Source organism: Trichophyton benhamiae, assembly GCF_000151125.1.
Source record: "Trichophyton benhamiae CBS 112371 chromosome Unknown Abenha-G-c-31b08.f1, whole genome shotgun sequence".
Classification (NCBI taxonomy): Eukaryota; Fungi; Ascomycota; class Eurotiomycetes; order Onygenales; family Arthrodermataceae; genus Trichophyton; species Trichophyton benhamiae.
This window is the reverse complement of record NW_003315089.1, coordinates 490,749-509,620: the sequence shown is the minus strand read 5'-3', so window position 1 is coordinate 509,620 and position 18,872 is coordinate 490,749. Positions and strand designations below refer to the sequence as shown.

The following is an 18,872-nucleotide window of genomic DNA, read 5'->3' as shown; positions in this document are numbered from 1 at the left end:
CATGATTCCTCGCTGGCCGATGCCACCCCATCCCGGGCGTGGAAAATGATAGCCGGCGCGCTCACTTTTCCATTTTTGACCATGCCGCTTGTTTGTTCCCATGGCACGTCCATCCCCGAGTTAGGTTGTTGTCCTCTTGGGTGTCTGACATCGAGGCTTGCAGGGGAGCCCCTGGCGCCGTCGCTTTAGCGCGCCATATATTTCACGATGGTTGGACAGCCAAGATCGTTGTGCATGGAAGTTTTATCCTTGTCACCCAATGAATAGTTTTCTCTTCTCTTTTCTTCTGTTTCTCGCCTCTCCTCTCTCTACCTTCTTTGTTGGTCAGGCATTGTTATTATCGTGCGATGACATCCGGATGCGGCTATGGCGAGGAAGTGATGATCAACTCCAGTTTCAGCGGGTTATTACCAAGTGGGCGATTAACTAACTTGTGGTGTCTCGCGAAGCAAATGAACCTGGCAAGGGCAAGTCCCAACTCTCCTGAAAATGATAACTTGTTGTTCCCTGTACGGCGTACGGAGTCCAGCGTCCTCCGTCCAGTAAGGAAAATAATGGGGGTCTGACAGGTGATGCAACATCCAGCAGCGACATCGTATTGTTAGTCTTATGTCTTCAGATACATGGCTGGGGTGAATGCGGACAAGGGACAACTAACTAAGCGGTTCTTTACTCGGGGTCGATATTATTCCATGCATGATGATGTTCTCTGGTCGCAGGGGAGGGCGCCCAGGGTAGTCTGCATCTTGAGGACTTTACGCCGGGCACCTGATCATCGCTCGCTGTATGGGTTTCCCACTTCGGATGTAGCCATGGATGATAAAGCCCATGGGAAGAGCTTATGCGCAAGGCGAACAGAGTATGCAGGGCTTTTCACGATTGTAGTTAGAGAGTTTCTCTGCTGCCGATATACAGCTTACTATTCCATCAATTGCGAGGTTATCTCGGTGCACTAAAAGCACCTATCCTCCTTGATGGCTTTGCGTCAGTAGCCAGCATAGCGCGTCCTTCGGGTGGAGTGATTTGGACTTCAATGAGCAGTATGGAGTACTCCGTAAGTGATATCCATAACACAGTCGTCATCTTCTACCCTGGTTTTGCTGGAGAGACGAGCAATGTGCCATCAACACCCAGGCTTACTCCATACTTTGGTACTATGACAGGGCATGCACACGTCCCAATTTCTGGACAATGCTGGAGTGGAGATATCACCCAATCGAGCAGACCAGTAGACTCTATTCCCCAGGTGGGGTGAGTTGTCAGGGAGATACTCCTCGTTCGGGAATATGTACGAAAGGAGGGGCAAGCATGGGTTGGGCGAAGAGCTCAGAATGCCAGCATCTAAGTGCCGAAGGTCTCTGGCACAGATTAAGCGGAAGTTGCCGTAAGTCTCCCATAATTCGGGGCAACCCTCAGTTTAGACTTAACAGCATAATATTGACAGAGTTACGTTCAATGGCTGCGCTGCGACGGCCCAACTGTTGTTTGCTGGTGCCAACAGAGGATTTCAGCCTCGTTGGCAATGGCCAATAACGGCCGCTGAACATAGTGTGTTCCCATCTGGAACCTCGGGAAGAGAGGCTTGTACGTTGCCTTGGATACGACACGCATTAAATGCCCTCCTACCCTGGATCCTGGCCAAGTTTGAAGGGTAACTGCTTCTCTTAGCTGCATGGCTGGCTTGCGAGAGTGCATTATCTTCAGCATCCTCAGGCCAACTGCTCCTCGCCATCTACTCCGTATCATCATCGTCTTGTGCCCGCGCAGGTCCAGGGACACTGGTTCACCTCCCTTGACAGGACGGCAGCTCCATGGATGCCTGTCTTCTGCCTTCTTCCTCCGATGCACGCCAAGTCGAATAGCGCAAGTCGATATCTGCAAGAAAACGTCTATCCCTGTCCATGGAGCTTAGGCCCGGCCCAAAGCGCATCAAGAGTGATCACTAGCCTAAGCGATTTTTTCAAAGTCTTTTTGTTGGGATCAGCTGTTGACTGGTAGATACGGAGTGACGGGCGGACGAACAAACTCAGGAGTTAACCATAATGCACGGCCTCTGAAGTCAAAACCTTTTGATCCCCCTTCGATAACTTGCTTCCTAGTTATATTAATAGAGATACTCTTGCTACTCCGTATTTGTGGGCGGCTTCATCCAGTAGGAGTGGATAGCGCTGCTATCCTCCGACCTGAGATAACGATACGGAGTAAATAGACCTTAACGGAGGGAGCCTCATGACGCATTGCTCAAAGACTGGAATGACCAGCCGTTATGGAAAGATTTTAAGAAAAGTCAGCCTAGAAATCAAGTATGAGTTAATATTCAAGCCAGTGAAGAGCAAAGGGTAACTGTTTCGCGATAAGGAGTATTCGCGGAGGAATTCCCGAGCTGCAAATTTTTATTATATAACTAGTTAGTTGGAAAGCAACTACTAGCTTGTTGAAGCACTCGGCAAAACTTCCACTTAACTCCGCTGATGAGTCGAATATCTCAGTAATGATATATGTATAATTTCTGTAAATATTTATTGCGTCACGACCTAGTGGAGTTTTTGGAAGCTTTATGGTAAAAAATTTGGTGGGTAGCGGTTGATGGTTGATGGACCGGCGGGTTGTGGGTAACTGACTAGTTAGTTTAACCAGGTGGTTGACGTTGTAGTTAACTAACGAGTGGGAAGACTGAGGGACAAGCTGAAGCTGAGCACCGCCATCTCAGACCTCCCGCCTCTCTCTGCGTTGGATAAACCCACAATAAAATAACAACGGCGACTCCGCCTCTGCTTTGTTTTCTCGTTCAGCCAGGCTGAGCTTGACTTTCCACTGGCGAGGGTGGTGTGGCGTGAGAGGGCTGGTCAAAGGCTTGGACGAATGGGTGTGTGTTTCGTCCAAGGCTTCAACTTTGGCTTCTTCCATTCTTTGTACTCCGTTGTTATGGGTTCTGTGGTTCAAGCAGGGTGCAGAAGCAGGTACAACAAGACTATCGGTCGTTAGTTAGTTAGCCAGCTAGCTAACTGGTTGAATTTTCCCCTGTGAGACATGCGCCTTTCTTAGCCTGCGTGAAGATATCACTTCCGGGCGTGTCTAACTCGCTCGTGCATGGGAGTGCCCAGTCCTTAACTCATATCGCCGCGTGTTATGACTGATGGGCGCGCAGGGGAGCCATGCTTGTGCGAGAACTGGAGCACAAAGAGCAGGGCATGCATGCAGACACCCGCGAGAAGCGTCTTCCAGGCGAATCTGAGACAGGGCGGGAGCTGTTCATCCAGTCTCCCTGCGTGACTTGTTGGGTGTACTCCGTAAACCTCGAAGTAGCAAGCAGAGTGACCAGCTCGTCGCCGTCTTGCCTGGAGGTTGAAGAGATGAAGTCGTTCGAAGTCGACGACGACGGCCAAAGCGGAGGCGCGGCGGGCCGTGGTCATGTGCCATCCATGCGGCTCAAAACGGCGACTTCGACTTCGACTTCGACTTCAACCTCCGTCAAACACCCAGTGAACCACCCAGTGAACCAGCAAAACAATTACTACATACAACGCTTCGTCATCTACTCAAGGTCTCGAACCCCTGGTATGACAATATGTTGCGCGAGACCGTCGGGCGCGTTCCGCTCTCCCACACTGTCACTCAGCTATACGTACCGCTGCTATTAATAAAGATTCAAGGCCGTATTATAAGCTGCAGAGAAGTACAAGTTACCACTGCCAGAGCAGGGCGGCGCCCACGATCATCTCTGCATGCTGTCAACTTGTCCGCTAGTTGTATATTTCATCCCCGTCCATAGAACCCGCAGACGACATATCCTTGTATCCACGGTTAACCATTTTGAGACTAGGCGAGATATCTGCATCCTGCGTCAATCCTGCATCCCCATTCTAAAAGAGGGAAGAAAAGCTCAGACTACTGTTATCAACCAGTCCGGTCGATGACTGGGGGCCTCGAGTGTGGAGGGCCTGCAGCGGACGCAAGCCTGCAAGAGCCTTGTCAGTTTTCTTTCTTCACCACTTGCTTGCTTTCGTTTCTTTTTCTCTTTTCTCTCACGATCTTTTTTCTTTCCGCCTGAAAAAAGACTGCGCGAAAGCCCATTCCGCAGGGGGGAGAAGGAAAACGAAAAAAAAAAAAAAAAAGTTAATACCATGCAGTCTGCGAGCGGGAGTGACGTTGCATTCAGCCGTTTCTTTCAGCTTTTGATTGGGGAGACCTTGACTCTTCTTCCACGCCAAAGATCAAAGCAAAAATGGTGGCGGCGGAGCTGGTCGAGAGAGGCTGTAGGCTTGTGGTTAGCCCAAGATCCTTCAGGTTCTCCCGTATAACTTACTACCTGACGCTCTTCCCACTGCTCTGGTTCTCTGGTGCAGGTATGGAGCATACCTGGACCTCTCATACGCAGGCACTTGTTGACCTTGCTCGTTTCTTTTTATCCCACTGGCTTTCTCTTGACATTCGCTAGACATTATTTTATTGACTAGGGAACCCCTACCTCCCTGAGCTCTGCCTAGGTGACAGTTTCTGTCCTTCTTATCTACTCTTGTTGTCGCATCTCTTCTCTCTCTCTCTCTCTCCCTCTTTTCCTACCTCGCGCAGCATTAGCTTTCACTCTCGTTAGCTATTCGAGCACATGAGTAGTGATCTCTAAGCTTCCAATTGCTTCGCCGTGTGGTCATTTCTACTGTCTATGACTGAATACCCGCCACAATGAGGTTGACTACATCTGTTCTTCTGTGGGCGGCTACATCAGTGCTCCAGGCTGATGCCACTCAGACTTATCGCAGCCCAACTGGACCCGAGGCTTACGGAGCATACCCTCCAAGATACACCGTTTCGTACACCACCATCACCTCAACAAGCACTATTCATAGCTGTCCGCCTCGAACAACAACCATCTTCACTTCCTCTCCCCCTCCTGATGATGGATGCAAGTTTCCTGGCTGCCCCAACCAGCCGCCGAAACCCGGCAGTGACGTGCACTGTGATGTAAGATTATCTTTTAACCATTTGAACCTCTCTTGGCTATCCCCCCACCACGAGTTGATGCGAATCTGATCAAATAAAAATAGATATATTGCTGGGCAAAGGGGTGTTCGCTATGCAAAAATGATACCTGTCCTGAGCAAGGTGGTATCTATAAACGCCGTGAAGATATGAAAAATATCTTTGGTCGTAGCACTGGGAGTGCTGAAGGATACAATTACACCCCGGAAACGACCTGCTGCTGTTGCTGTGAGCCTGGAGGTGGGAAACATACAGTTACTGTTACCAAAACCAAGACCGAAACAAAAACGGAGACCGCCAGTATCACCAAGATTATCACTGACTATGTCACCAAGACGGTCCTGATCCCCACAACGGTCCTCGAGCCAACTACCATCATTGATCCCACAACAGTGCCCACTACGGTGCCGACGACTATTCCTACCACCGTTTACAATGAGACCACTATCCATGATTCAACTACCGTCTCCACAACTGTTATTCAGCCTACCACAATCTCGGACACGACCACGCTTACGACCACATTCACAACCGTCGTGCCCACTTACATAACGACAACCACGTTTGGAACTGTCACGTCAGTGGTAACTGTTATGGTACCTACTACCATCACTTCAACCTACGTTTCTACGATGTACACTACTCTACCAGGTACAACTCTCACCACTTCAGTTACGGTACCAGGGCCTACCGTGACTCCTCCTCCTGTTACACTGCCACCGGAGACTAAAATCATCACTTTGCCTGCATCTACTGTTACAAAGGTGACTACGCTTCCAGCAAGCACTATGACGGTGACCAGCACATTGCCTGCTAGCACGATTACCCAATCAGGAACCACAGTCACCCTTCCTGGAAGCACTACGGTAATAACTTCCACAATTCCCGCCTCGACGATTACCCAGACCTACACTGAGCCTGGAACAGTGAGCACGGTTACTAGCACTCCACCTCCGGAGACTCATGTAATTACCCTGCCGGGTTCGACAATCACCAAGGTTACCACCCTTCCTGGAACCATCATGACAGTGACTCAAACGTTGCCTGCCAGTACTGTAACCCAATCTGGAACCACAGTGACAATCCCTGCCAGCACAACAGTGATTACAACTACTTTGCCAGCATCGACCATAACCCAGACACTGACAGAGCCAGGAAAGGAAATTACTGTCACCAAGACCAATACAGTAACTACAACGACAACGAGTTTCTCCATATCTCTCTGCCCAACCCGCACTGCCAACCCAACATATACTCCATTGGCGCCACTTCCATCGAACTACATTTGGGGATGTCCTCCTGGACAACTTTGCAGACCAAAGCGTACTCCCGCGGACGGACAGTGTAACTTCGAGGTCGGACTTCCAAGTCAGAACTTTGTTTGTAGCCCTGATGAGTGTATTCCTAGCCCTCCAAGACACCCCCCACAGAAATGGACACCTGGTAAGGTTGAGAAGTGGGTTGTTTCTCCCGGCTACTTCAACATTGACCCAAGAAAATTCGGCCTTACGTTTGATATCTTCTCGTTTGAGAACGTGACGGCAACCTCTCAAGGTTATTTCCGTCGCTCCTTGTCCGCTCTTTTCAAACGCGGTCCTGAGATTGTGGCCGGCGAGTGTTACGATGAGTGTGATTCTGCCGCGACTGAAGCAGAAGCCGTTGGAGCAGATCCCACGCTGTGCAAGCCGGACTCTCTGTTTATGAAGCTTGTTGGGCAATGCAAAAAATGCACTAATGATAGATCCAATGGCACATACTCAGACTTTGACACTGTTCTCTTCCCAGAATTCCAGAAATGGCTTGATTACTGTGACACCCTTCCTATCCCCAGTGGCCCTACTACTAGGCCTGAGCCTGGAATGACCTCTTCTACCACCTCATCGCCTACTCATTCAACAGTTATTACCTCTATGACTTCCATGACAACGTCAGAGTCTTCTACCTCAATGCGATCTTCTTCAACTGCGACAACGAGTGAAACTTCCTCTACTGAATCAAGCAGGACTTCTAGTGAATCATCAACTGAGTCATCGACAGATTCATCAACTACAGAAAGGACTAGGACCACTTCTACAGCTGAGTCCACGGAGACAACGGAGCCTACTTCGACGGATGCATCGACGGAGTCAACATCTACCGCGACACATTCAAGTACCGGAAGCGATCCAGAGTCAACCAATACGCGCCATCCATCGTCCACGGCCAGCGGTTCGACTACCACTCGCGGCGGTGGGGGAGGACATGGCTCTTCTTCCTCCGAGGGCCCTGTCCCCACTAGCATGGGCACAGCGACTACTACCGGGGGCGGCTCCATTCCTGGCTCAGGGACCGGCATCCCACCTTCCTCTTCCACAGACCCTGTTCCATTCCCTGGAGGTGCAGGATCCCTCTCCCCTTCAACTTGGGGCAAGGTTGTGACTTGTATCTCCAGCATGGCATTACTCGTTGCATTTATATAATCCGACGTGAGGCCTATGATTCTCTAATCCTACTGCGCCCTATATAATCACCGCTGGTAAATCCAGGTTATGACTCGCGCCTAATATGGTCATTGTCACGAGTTGCTTTTAATTTCTTTTCTTTGTACGGATTGGAATGGATCAATGATGTTTCAAATGGTTGGATGCCCCAAAACGGATGGGAGCTGTTGTCACCATACACCACTATACTTGATTATCCCCCGTGATTTATAAACTAATGAATTGAAGTCCTTTGTATAAATGAACATGATCTCTTGTGTGCCATGAACCTTTCACGAGGATTAACGTAACTTACATCTAGCTGTTGAAGTAACTAAATTACGTGATCGGCATATTTTGATAATGGAGATTCTCTATAGGTTGCATACGGGAGTAGTAAAGAAAGACCAATCAGGTTATTCCTTGCTACAGTTGTATCTAAATCTAGTTAACTAGTTAACTGTAGCAAGATCCGATGGCAAACATCATGCGTCAATATATGAGCCCTAGCCTTTCGCTCTGCGGCATCCTCCCTTGCAAGCACAGCAGAAACCATTGCACTCTAGGGATAAATTAGTCATTCTTCTAGTTAATGGGTATCCCGCTTCATAAGCAATGATATATATACTTACTTCCATATCCACAGCAAGGAGTTCCAGTTGTCCCATCCTCACACTTATTGTACTTCTATACATAAGACGGTGAGTTAGTTCTCTTCCATAAAACTACTGACGCAGAGCCTGGTCACTTACTGGTCCTGCAATCGCCCAGGCTTTGCAACAGGCTTGCTCTCCTCTTGATGTAATTGCCGTGTCGGGGGTGGTAGCGAGGTTGAATGGGCTGGCGAGGGCCAGTACTGGGAAGACGAATAAGGCCGAAAGCTTCATTGTTGTGAAGGAAAAGGTGCGTAGTCTCTGATCTGTATAGGGGCCAGATATAGTCAAGTAGATGATGTGCTGTTATGCCTTGGAGCTAAGGATGGCTACAGGGGAGGGAAGGGTGCATCTTTATACCAGAGGAGCATGTTATATCGGCGTGGATCTGTGATAAGAACGACGTCATAGCTATCATGGGAGAACTCATTCACTCGCAGGTTCATGTCGGCCTCTATGTTTGAGGGGCCGTAACAGTAAGCTTGAAAAGGAGTGGACAGTAAATGAATTCCTCGCAGTTACAATTGCGCCATACAGCGGCCATCAAGGGGTTATCGCGCGACCTAGCAGTTCTCATTCACGATAAACGGTAGTCATAGTATAGTTACATGCATGGAATGGTATAACAATGACATCCGACGATAAGATACGGGCCTGGAATCATGGAAAGGAAGTATCCCGCAACGTTCCAGATCTTACCCTGTGCAGCCTTGGGGTATTTCAGTTGGTTATAGATCATGCGCGAACAAGTGTAGCCAGACGGCGTACACAAAGAACGATATTGGTTCAACTCATGCATGTTGTTGATCACTTCACAGAGAACAGGTAACTCATAGTTATCGTATTCAGGAACAGCAATCCACATCAAAGCAAGGAAAAGATAATGTGATGGAGCAGAGTAACTCGTTAACGCCGTTTGCGGTGACACGGAAATTGGCTTATAGTCACGTCAGTATCAGTTGATGCCGGCAACATTTGATGAATACTATCATTAACCAAGATGGTTAACTAAATATCCATGATAATAAGCCGTGTCTTAGAGCCGCCTCTAAACCACACGGCATCCACCTTTGCAGGCGCAACAAAAAATGTTACACTCTATAACGGGACAGGAAGTTAGACATCGGATCACAGGCTATCAAAACACAGCAGATACGGGTGATGTAAAGGCGGATGCTTACTCCCATATCCGCAGCATGGTGTTCCAAACGTGCCATCTCCACAGAGGCGCCAGCTCTATGGTTAAGCAGAATAGTTAGTTGTATTGATTTAGTATATCAGTTGCGGAAGCGGCTGGTTGGCTAGTCAGTTCACTCTCTAGGAGACTTACCTTGCTACCTGGCGGAAAGGGTTTGCAGCAATAATTCGCACTTCTGGCCTGTAGAGACTCAAGAGGGTTTTCGGGAGCAGGGCTGATGGGAGCAGGGCTGGCGAAAGCTAGGATTGGGAATAGCACCAGGAGGACCGGAAGACGCATCTTGAGAGAGGATAAGTTACTGTTCTAGAGGCAGGTAGGAGAAAAGAGGTGATTCGAGAGGCTGAATGTGCTCTTCTTATCTTGTGTTTGAGACGACAAGGTTGCCTCTTTTATACCATAGATCCCCTATCCAATATATACTCGGGTAACTAGTTGCATTAACTAGCTATGCAGTCTATGGTGAGCGGGATTTCATGGATATGCCAAAAGCCCTGCCGTTTGGCATTATAATTTACGCCTCTGGCGTAGTCAACCCAAGGCTGCATAACAAACAGCCTGCCAACCGCCGCCTTACAGTCCCACCTAAAAAGTGGACAGTAAAAGACTTCTGGCGTGCATTACAGGAGGATATCCCTCAACTGTCGTGGTCATCTTAATAGCTCTTACCAGGAGGGATATACATTATAGGATGGGTATATCGTTGGTGTGGATTTCACAATCAGGCTTAAAATACTCACCACGCCAACCAAGTTGGAGCATCTCAAGATAGCCATTATTTACTCTCTGGCAAATGTGCATGAAGGTATATTTGACACGGTTCCTGCATGTAGCCATCTCGGCTATGCACCCGCTACATATCTGGTGTATACTAGAGTTTCCTTTGTTATCTGCAGATTGGTTATGATAGCAAGGGGTATCATATGCATGCATGCAGGCAAGCAAAGCAAACTAGCCAAGTGTCAGGTTTGTAGGCAGGCTTTATTTCTGCTATCACCTCAACTTCCCTTGACAGCTTAGGTGAAAGAAATTTCACCTAGGATCTATCAAACTTGGTAGTCAATTAGTATCGGAGGGAGGTTAAAGAGGCCCAGTGATGCTGGTATTTCATGCACGGGTGGTATTAGTTAATAGAGAGTATAGACGAATGCAACAAGAGCAGTGTGCATTGTAAGCTTAAAGATATATAAAATTGCTCATGAAGAAAAGATAAACGCCCACCAAGGTCGCTGCCTTCTGCTGCCAAATCTATCACTTTTTGATCCCAGTTTAAGGTCAGAGGAGACCCTGTGCATGCGAAGCTCACTGGGTACTGTATTGCTGCTTTTATTATTAAATTTGGTATGGTTCAATATGTTCATTGGTGTATTGGGTGATGGGGTGGTAGGAAGGTCGGGCTGCGGCTGGCCAGGTACTGTGTGATCAACAGGACCATCGCAAGGTGGGGGGTGAACCTGACGTTGAGCGTGCCGCTCCATGAGCTTCCCTGCTGCATATATACAGCCACCGTAAGCATAACGAATAAGGGAGTCACTTGTGAGACTGCCAATAATAAACACGTCATTGGCTACCTCGAGATCGTTCACGGCAGCCGATTTGAGAGTGTCTTTGGCAATGGATGCATCTTGGGATTGGTCAAAGCCGGCGCCGAGTATTTCACGCTGAAGCATGTGGTCAAGATAGGCCAGTGAGCCCTTTCGGCCCACGGCGTAGGATAAGCCGGACACACGGCGAGTGATTGTGGAGCCGTCACTACATCGAAAAGTGACAATACCTTCGGTGCCATCGATCTCCACATCCACAACGAGCGTGTTGGGCAGGGCTTCATAGATATCATCCCAGTCGCGAGTGGTGAGAAAGGGAGAGAGAGAAGTTTGGTTTCGTTTGTTTGGTTTGGAGCTAGTGAATTTGGCCAGCGTGCTGCGTTTCATGAGCTTGTATATTCCGGCGTATTCAGGATACGCTTGCTGGTGGCAGCTTCTAAGCGGAGAAGGATTTGTTTCCGGCTCCCATTTGAAGATGTGAATGATCTTCTGGTCTCGGGGAGCAGAGATAATGATGTCAGCCGCTGAAAAGCCAGAACCGATGACAAGAAGAGGTGCCTTTTCTGTCGTGGATACATCTGGATGAGCTGGAAGAGAGAGTAGTGGCTGGAGGAGAGGTCTTGCAGGTTTGACTTCGGTGAATATGCCAGATGCGAGGACAAGGTGTTTGCAATGAATGCGGTGTGAGGAAATGTAGAAGCCATCATCTGTTCGAGAGACACCAGAAACTAGCCGTCCGTTTTGTATGGAGTTGCCGATACCAACAGCGGCCGGATATGCGGCCAGGTACTCTGCTATTGCCAGTCTGGATGGTCGGGTATATGAAGGCATGTGGACACCATGAGTAGCGTAGTAGTGATCGTAGAAGCTGTACCCTGGCAAAGAAAGCATCCCCGCGTAACTGAGAGACTGGATATCCCATGTGGTGCCGGGAGGACACTCAGTCCACTGGCCACCGGGCTGCAACGCATCACCAAGACAGAGATGGGGAACCGCACGCTGGGGATCGTGATGCCAGGAGACGCAGGATGCTGACTCGCGATCATCGGTCTCGCCAAACGGCCGGACGAGCGAGTCAACCAGGGAGTTGATGGGCAAGGACTGCGTCGAGTAGGAGAATCGGGAGGCTTCGAAATGGTTGGTTAAGCGGGCAACATCGAGCCGGAGAAGCTCCGTGGCATCCCTCAGCTTTGCATGCAATATGGGATCAGGATGAGGTGAGTCAAGGTTGTAGTAGGGGACGTTTCCATGTAGAATATAGGATAGAATCAGAGCAGAGGGGCCATTTCCTAGACAGCAGTGTTAGCGTTGCTGGTCTATATTCTATACAACATAACAATGCAAAGCCCACCACTTACCGACGATAACTGCGTCAGTGAATGACGAGTCAGACCGTTGCCCGTCCATGGTAAATATATAGGAGGGGAATTCAGGTTGTCAGCGAGGGGAAAATCGGATGGCAGGAGAGTGGTATATCCTGCGGCTGTAGAGCCACCCGCATTTCTCTATGTCTAGAGCAGTGAAGAGACACGAAGAGAGAGAGAGAGAGAGAGAGAGAGAAGATATGGCTGCCTCTACCTCTATAACCGAGAGAGAAACGAGTGTCTGGCCCGTCTGTTCGCCAGTGGTTTGATGCCGACCCGAAGCTGTGATAACTGCGGCTGTGGTGGAGGTAGTTATAGATCTATAACTAAATAACCGGTGGTGCCGCCCGCCCTGGGCCACGGCTGCATGCTAGCGGACGAGGATAACAAACTCGGACACCCGCTGCAATATGTACATGCTAATAATGCACTCGACTGAAGGATCCTGCCATCGCCGTCCCGTCCGTCTGATTATAAATCCAGAGAGAGCAGAGCCGGAGGTGGACGAGAATCCGGCTTTCGCTAGTTATTTTTTTTTTTTTAGCTAAAGTTTCCATGCGCCGAGCGGCAAAATCCCGAAGTGCTGACAAATTCACATTGCTTATGTAACACGGTTGATACTCATGCATCTGATTGGTCCGGGAGGATAAATGGAATAACTAAACTCCGGGATAGCATTCTGCAGGTGGGCAATGTGCCCGCCATCCAATCTAGGTAGAGGCTAGTATGAATCCTTTGCAAACCGGGACCTACAGAGTGGGTATGGATATCAATAATAAATTTACTCTCTCGGTATCTTCCAACACGAGGCAAGCCTCACAGGCTTCGCCTTCTAGCTCAGTAGTCTGATGTCTAGCTATTTCTAGAGTGCTGTCCTGGCTGACCCGGCAAAGGTAGGACCTTTTTCTGACAAGAAGCCCTCTGTATATCATTGTGGATATAGCAGGTAGCTAGCCCAGTGAATCACTGCCTCGAAGGCTACATAGTTATAATGCTTGTTTGCAAGTCAACGGACTCTTCAAATAATATAAGATATCTAATTGGATTCTGCCCAATGGGATGATATGCCTACGCCTACGACTGCACCTATTTCTATCAAAGAATCAACGACTTTTGACAGGAATATGAATGAGTTGAATTGGAATAACCAGCATGCGTCTCTCTAATCGAGTCTCTCTGCTCTTTCTCCCGATAAGTCTAGCGACTCCAATATGGTACAGGGTATTCACAGGAATAAATCGCTAGTTAACAGGTTGTAGCTTCTGAAACTCTGGCAACCCCCATTTGATCATCCAGTCTGAAGCGAGGACCATCTCTATAGTTGCCCGCTGCTCTGGTTTAAATGCTAGCATGGGACGGATCATGTCAAGCAATGCCCGTGCCTCCTCGGCATCGAATTCACCCATCCTATCCCCCTGCCGACGTTTTTGTATGAACCGCTCAAACTGATGCTCTAGAGAAGGGTAGACAAACCGGCCTTCATTTGGTTGGCCTCCTTCGTCAAAATATCTAGGACGGGCCTCCCATGCAGTCCACCACTCAAGTGGCAACGGTCCAAGAATGTCCATCTGCTGCTTGGAGATATCATCGCTTGTAGCCAGCATACTTTCAAAAAGGTCGCGGGAACCCAGAATAGACCATATGGCGCATGCAAGCGTCCAGATATCGCAAGGAAAGGAGATCGGTTTCTCTGGTTCAAAGTGCGCTTCCGGTGGTAAGAAGGCAGCAGGTGATCGACATTGCTCACCCAGCTTCCGTTGGTGGGGATCAGATGGTGAGAAGGCCTCACCAAAGTCGCTTAGGATTAGATGAGCTTCAGTGGGCAAAATTTCGTTTGCCCTTTTTCCCAACCAGACAGGGAGGGTTGCGTGAGACGGGACTCCAGCGGGAAGCGGTTGCTTATCGTGCCGCACAACCGGCTCTACGAGAGGCGTCTTGAACTTCTCGTACAGTTGGTCAACAGAGAGCTGATCAAGACTAGATGGCAGCCGAATCAGAACGTTTCCCAGGTGAATGTCTGCATTAAGAAATTAGTTTGGATTATACTAGGGTCTTAGATAGCTTTTTGTGGTTTGCTAACCTCCGTGAACAAACCCCTGGCCATGGATATATGCAACAGCCAACACCAATTGGGTAGCGAGCGACCGCGCAGTCTCAACAGCAAAGAGCCGGCAGAAATTCGCAGCGGCTACACTGCACCGTGCTGGAGCTGTAACATAGCATAGATGACGTCCGTTTGGGCCCTGGAGCTCGAACTGGTCCTGGATCCTAGCGATCATGGCCCGGCCTGGGTGGTCAGGGTGGGAAGACGAGCTGGCAATGGTACACAAAACATCAGCCTCCCTAGGGGTTGAATCTGCTGTGCTCACTTTGACAGCTACATATGCAGCCTTCTGTTTGTCGTGAGCAAGCCAGATCGTAGAGAATGTTCCATGGCCGAGCTTGTGAACAACGCGATAGCGGTTGTTCAGTAGGTCTCCAATTGATATCGGATGATACCCCCCCGGCAGGTATCGTTCTAATAATTCCACACTGTCGTCAATATACTCGTACTGGGAACCTGGAGCCTCGCGAGGGGTGGACGTGGCAAGCTTTGGCAATGTTGAAAACTGCAGGGGAAGACGTTGGAGCACACGCTGGAACTTTGGGGTATTTCTTGCAAAAGTGAAAAGGGCCGATGACAGTAGAAAAGGTGGCCTCATGATACTCGTGACAAGGCTGCTGCAAATGACCTTAGTTGCCAAAACGACCGGGCTAGGAGAATGAACCCAGGCCAGCCTGAGCGGGATGAAGCTACAAGGCCAGCCTCTGCTTGCCAGGAAACCCAAGAGCAACCAACTGACTCCATTATTATAACTAATGGTTGACTATACGGCGGACTAAAAGAGCAACTTACGTTAGAAAGCGTATTCTCATTATGTAATTTTTATTACTAAGTGAACTAACAAGATATTATTGGATGATTAACCACACTACTTACTAAGCCTCCCCCACCCATATACTTACCTAAGCACTTTTCCCTTACCTAAGCAGACATCCACGGCTTGACTACAACACTACTTACTGTCAACCAGTTGCCTAGCTAGAGAGAGCTCGTATTGACTGCTGTTCATTCACCCCTGACAGTGATTCTGGCTGGCCTCGGGGCACCAGTGAAGGCCGCCCAAGTCACTAACCAACAGTTAAGAAGTGAATGCGTCAGTTAGCTCCGACCCAGCGGGGGTATAAAATCTCTGCTTTCGTGCGCCGGGTCGACTGCAGTTCCCAAATTCCTTTTCCCACCGACGGTTCCATACTACATTTACTTTTCAGAGATGCAACCTCATTCCGCCTGGCCTCTGAATACCCAGATGTCACATATCAAGCAATAAAACATAGACTTGCACAGGGGGGCGGATGACCCGGCCTCTAAATAACTAACCAGCTGGCAACAGCATGCATAACCACTTTGCACCCCATGGCCGCCAGCCGTTTGATACGTTTGCTCCAACCCTTCATTTTCACGGCCTATATACTACGTATGCAGGGGCTATGTGTCTAGCTAGATACTGGCTGGCTGTGGCCTTGGTATTTGGGGGCCAAAACTGCAGGCCGCGTTGACGCGAAAGCTCCTGCCGCAGCTTGTTGCATGCGGTTTCCACATTCTAAATGGCACCTGCGCCGACAGGGTCCGAGCGAAGAGTTACCTATAAAGCAGGTCAACACAGCCGTCCCACCCGTGCAGAGAAAACTCTCGGACATGCTCATCCAACCTCCTATCTATCCTGAATCCCTTTACCTTGAGTGAAACCAACAGACGCCGTATCTCCCGAGCCAAGCCATGTCGACCATCAATATGGTGAAGTACTTCTTCTATCGAGGACACTTACCCCAGAATGAGGAGCACCTCCGATCACTCGTTAAAGTGGCCTATCAGACAGCACGAGACAGGAAAATCTACCCTAAGGCCATTTTGATAAGGTAACATTTGCTATCAAAAACACATTTTCACCTTTTTTCATGAGGGCATGACCAACTAAGGCAACTTGCCTGTTATCATCTATCAGGTCCAATTTCCACAACTCGACCACCATTGCGGGCAAACGTCAGATCGATCACCTGCAGCCGTCCAAGTCATGATCACCCTTGCTTACCAAACCGTAAGGGATTTGGGGCCATACCCTAAAGCCATTGTTATGAGGTACCGATAGCATCATGTATAGCGATGGGGCTATCAACGAAGTCTTTTCGAGCATACAACTGACTCGTGTTCTACAGTGACTTACCAGGCCTATAGTACATAACACGACCAGTTTGAGTAGGGTTACCAGCTACATAAGAATCATGTCAACCATCAATATAGTGAGGTACTTTTTCCAACGGGGAGTTCTCCCCAAAAATGCAGCCGAGCGCCAGGGCCTTATCGCCCTGGCTTACCAGACGGCCCGAGATAAGGGCCTATACCCCAAGGCCATCTTAATAAGGTACATTAGTTATAAAGTTAGCTCTCTTGGAAAAGATAACTAACTGGCTTGTTCTACTATGATTGGTTAGGTCGGGGCTACATAAGACTACCGGCAGCGGGAGAAAGGCCCGAGTCGATCCTTTGGGATGGCACATCACGATGAGCTCAAAGGACAGCGAGCAGTGTGCTAAGAATACCCACGTAACATCACACGGTTATGTAAAGGGTAAATTCGACCTACAGTTTAAAAGGAGCCACCCATGCTGGGGAGAAAATAGACTCCTAGAAGAAATTTTCGGGAAAGGCGGTTTGGCCGCCTCAGGACCAGCTGATCGAAGTGCCACCGGTGGCCTATAACTAGTCACTAGGCACACTAAGTTACTAACAAGATCATTGGAAAATAATCAGAAGCAAAATCTTCCACCGAAAACACAGTATTACTAGAATGTCGATCTGTCAATGTCCGAGTGCCGATGGAAGAGCCGAGGAAGAGATAATATAATATCAGGCCGGAAGTTGTTGATGTTTTGAGCAGCATCGCCTATGTAACGTTCGTGTAGTTAGTTCTTAGCCAAATATTCTTAGGAATAACAATGACCACCAATTTCATCAGAATACACATCCCAAGACCTTGAAGAAGCAGCTCCAGCTTATTTGATATCGGGAATTGTTCTCAGGTACTCAAGAACAAGCCTAGAGACAAAGGTTGCTTGTCCTCATCACAGTGCTAGCTGCAAACAATGCTTCTGTTCCTTGTAGTAATTACTAAGCATGTATTACTAAGTATATTTACAGCCATAATAACATAGAATAAAGCAATGTTATTGGACAAGAGAAACGCCTTTCCTTCCAACTCAACGGCGTTCTGAATTGTATATTGATTACATAATCACTATTGGGATAAAGGTGCTTACATAGTTATTTTCAGTGTTTGAAGTATTTATCTACAAAATAAGAAGTTAAGCCTATTGATTTTTTGGCAGGCGTTGATAACCAGCAACAGCGCATCGCTGGAGGACAGTTCGTGCCGTATCGGCTGTCTTGACCAGTCTTCAAAGCTCCCTTGACGTCTTGCGGCATGTTTTTGGAGGTTGCTGCCGTCTGCAAGCATGTTCCACCTCGCGAAGTCGCTGTACCAGTACGCTACAAGCAAAGAAGGTCGGCGTCCGCAATTCAAACAAACCCTCTAGTTACTGCGAGGGTAAAAAAAGCATGCTGACAGTTTACGCGTATACAGAATACTCTATCTTACTGCTCGGCCTCGATAACGCGGGCAAGACGACGCTGCTCTCGCAGATCAAGGCGCTTTACATCCCACCTGCTGACGGACAGACACAGCAGGTCTCTGCAAAGACGGTGCCGACAGTAGGTCAAAATGTCTCTACCATCTCGTTACCGGACATGTATTTGAAGATATGGGACATTGGGGGGCAAATCTCCATGCGCGGTCTCTGGCAGAGCTACTACTCGAGCTGTCACGCCATTATTTTCGTGGTTGACAGCGCGGATGTGGGGGATGACCCAGATGTCTCTGACCTCGGCCCGTTGACTACACCTAGGGATGATGGAGAAGTTGGCACAGAATTTGATGGCGCAGGTGACGGTGGCGATGGCGCATCGCTGGCCGACGGCGGGCTTGAGATACAGAAGATCGAGTCGATTGATCGTGCCGGACGGTTTGGCAGGCTGGATGAGTGCCGCCAGGTCCTTGAGTCTGTTCTCCGACATGCAGACACGGCTGGCGTACCTATTCTTGTGCTGGCCAACAAGCAAGACAGAGAAGACTGCGTCGAGGTCGTCCGTATCAAGGAGGGCTTTGTCCGTAAGGTCTTCGAAGGCCAAGAAGGAGGCGGCGTGCGGGATAGCAGAGTGCTCCCTGTCAGCGCATTGACAGGCACCGGTGTCCAAGAGGCTGTCGACTGGGTCAGGAGTCGCGTGAAGTGGAATAAGGAAGGCCGGCCGCCTGTCATGAGGTAGCTGTAGCCGATTTTGGTTGGGGAGTCTTCTTGCATCTGATGTGAATATACGGCTGACTGCATATACCCGGCGTTTTGTTGATTTATCTTGATTTACTACTTTCGCCATTTATCATTAACTATAGGCTTCATAGAATGCGCATCTCCAATAATTGCTAGATTATTTCAATGTCAACAACGCAGTTCCATGGTGCTCTCCTCACTATCTGTATAAAAAGGGTATCATCAATAATAAAAATAAGAACATCGTCCGTAAC

The 18,872-nt window shown here is 48.8% G+C and overlaps 4 protein-coding genes across 4 annotated transcripts; 2 read left to right on the top strand and 2 right to left on the bottom strand.

Moving 5' to 3' along the window:
- Positions 1-4,683: 4,683 nt before the first annotated feature.
- Positions 4,684-7,439, top strand: ARB_02240 (uncharacterized protein; the record flags this gene model as incomplete). The annotated part of the gene is made up of 2 exons (XM_003011640.1): positions 4,684-4,962; positions 5,046-7,439. The coding sequence occupies 2 exons, from the start codon at positions 4,684-4,686 to the stop codon at positions 7,437-7,439; spliced, it is 2,673 nt and encodes an 890-aa protein (XP_003011686.1).
- A 3,044-nt stretch (positions 7,440-10,483) lies between these two features.
- ARB_02239 (uncharacterized protein) lies at positions 10,484-12,238 on the bottom strand (the record flags this gene model as incomplete). Its single annotated transcript, XM_003011639.1, has 2 exons — positions 10,484-12,120; positions 12,190-12,238. The coding sequence occupies 2 exons, from the start codon at positions 12,236-12,238 to the stop codon at positions 10,484-10,486; spliced, it is 1,686 nt and encodes a 561-aa protein (XP_003011685.1).
- Positions 12,239-13,436: 1,198 nt separating this feature from the next.
- On the bottom strand, positions 13,437-14,897 carry ARB_02238 (uncharacterized protein; the record flags this gene model as incomplete). The annotated part of the gene is made up of 2 exons (XM_003011638.1): positions 13,437-14,212; positions 14,276-14,897. The coding sequence occupies 2 exons, from the start codon at positions 14,895-14,897 to the stop codon at positions 13,437-13,439; spliced, it is 1,398 nt and encodes a 465-aa protein (XP_003011684.1).
- Positions 14,898-17,851: 2,954 nt separating this feature from the next.
- Positions 17,852-18,616, top strand: ARB_02237 (ADP-ribosylation factor family protein; the record flags this gene model as incomplete). The annotated part of the gene is made up of 1 exon (XM_003011637.1): positions 17,852-18,616. One exon carries the CDS (start codon positions 17,852-17,854, stop codon positions 18,614-18,616), a length of 765 nt encoding a protein of 254 aa, XP_003011683.1.
- Between the last annotated feature and the right edge of the window lie 256 nt (positions 18,617-18,872).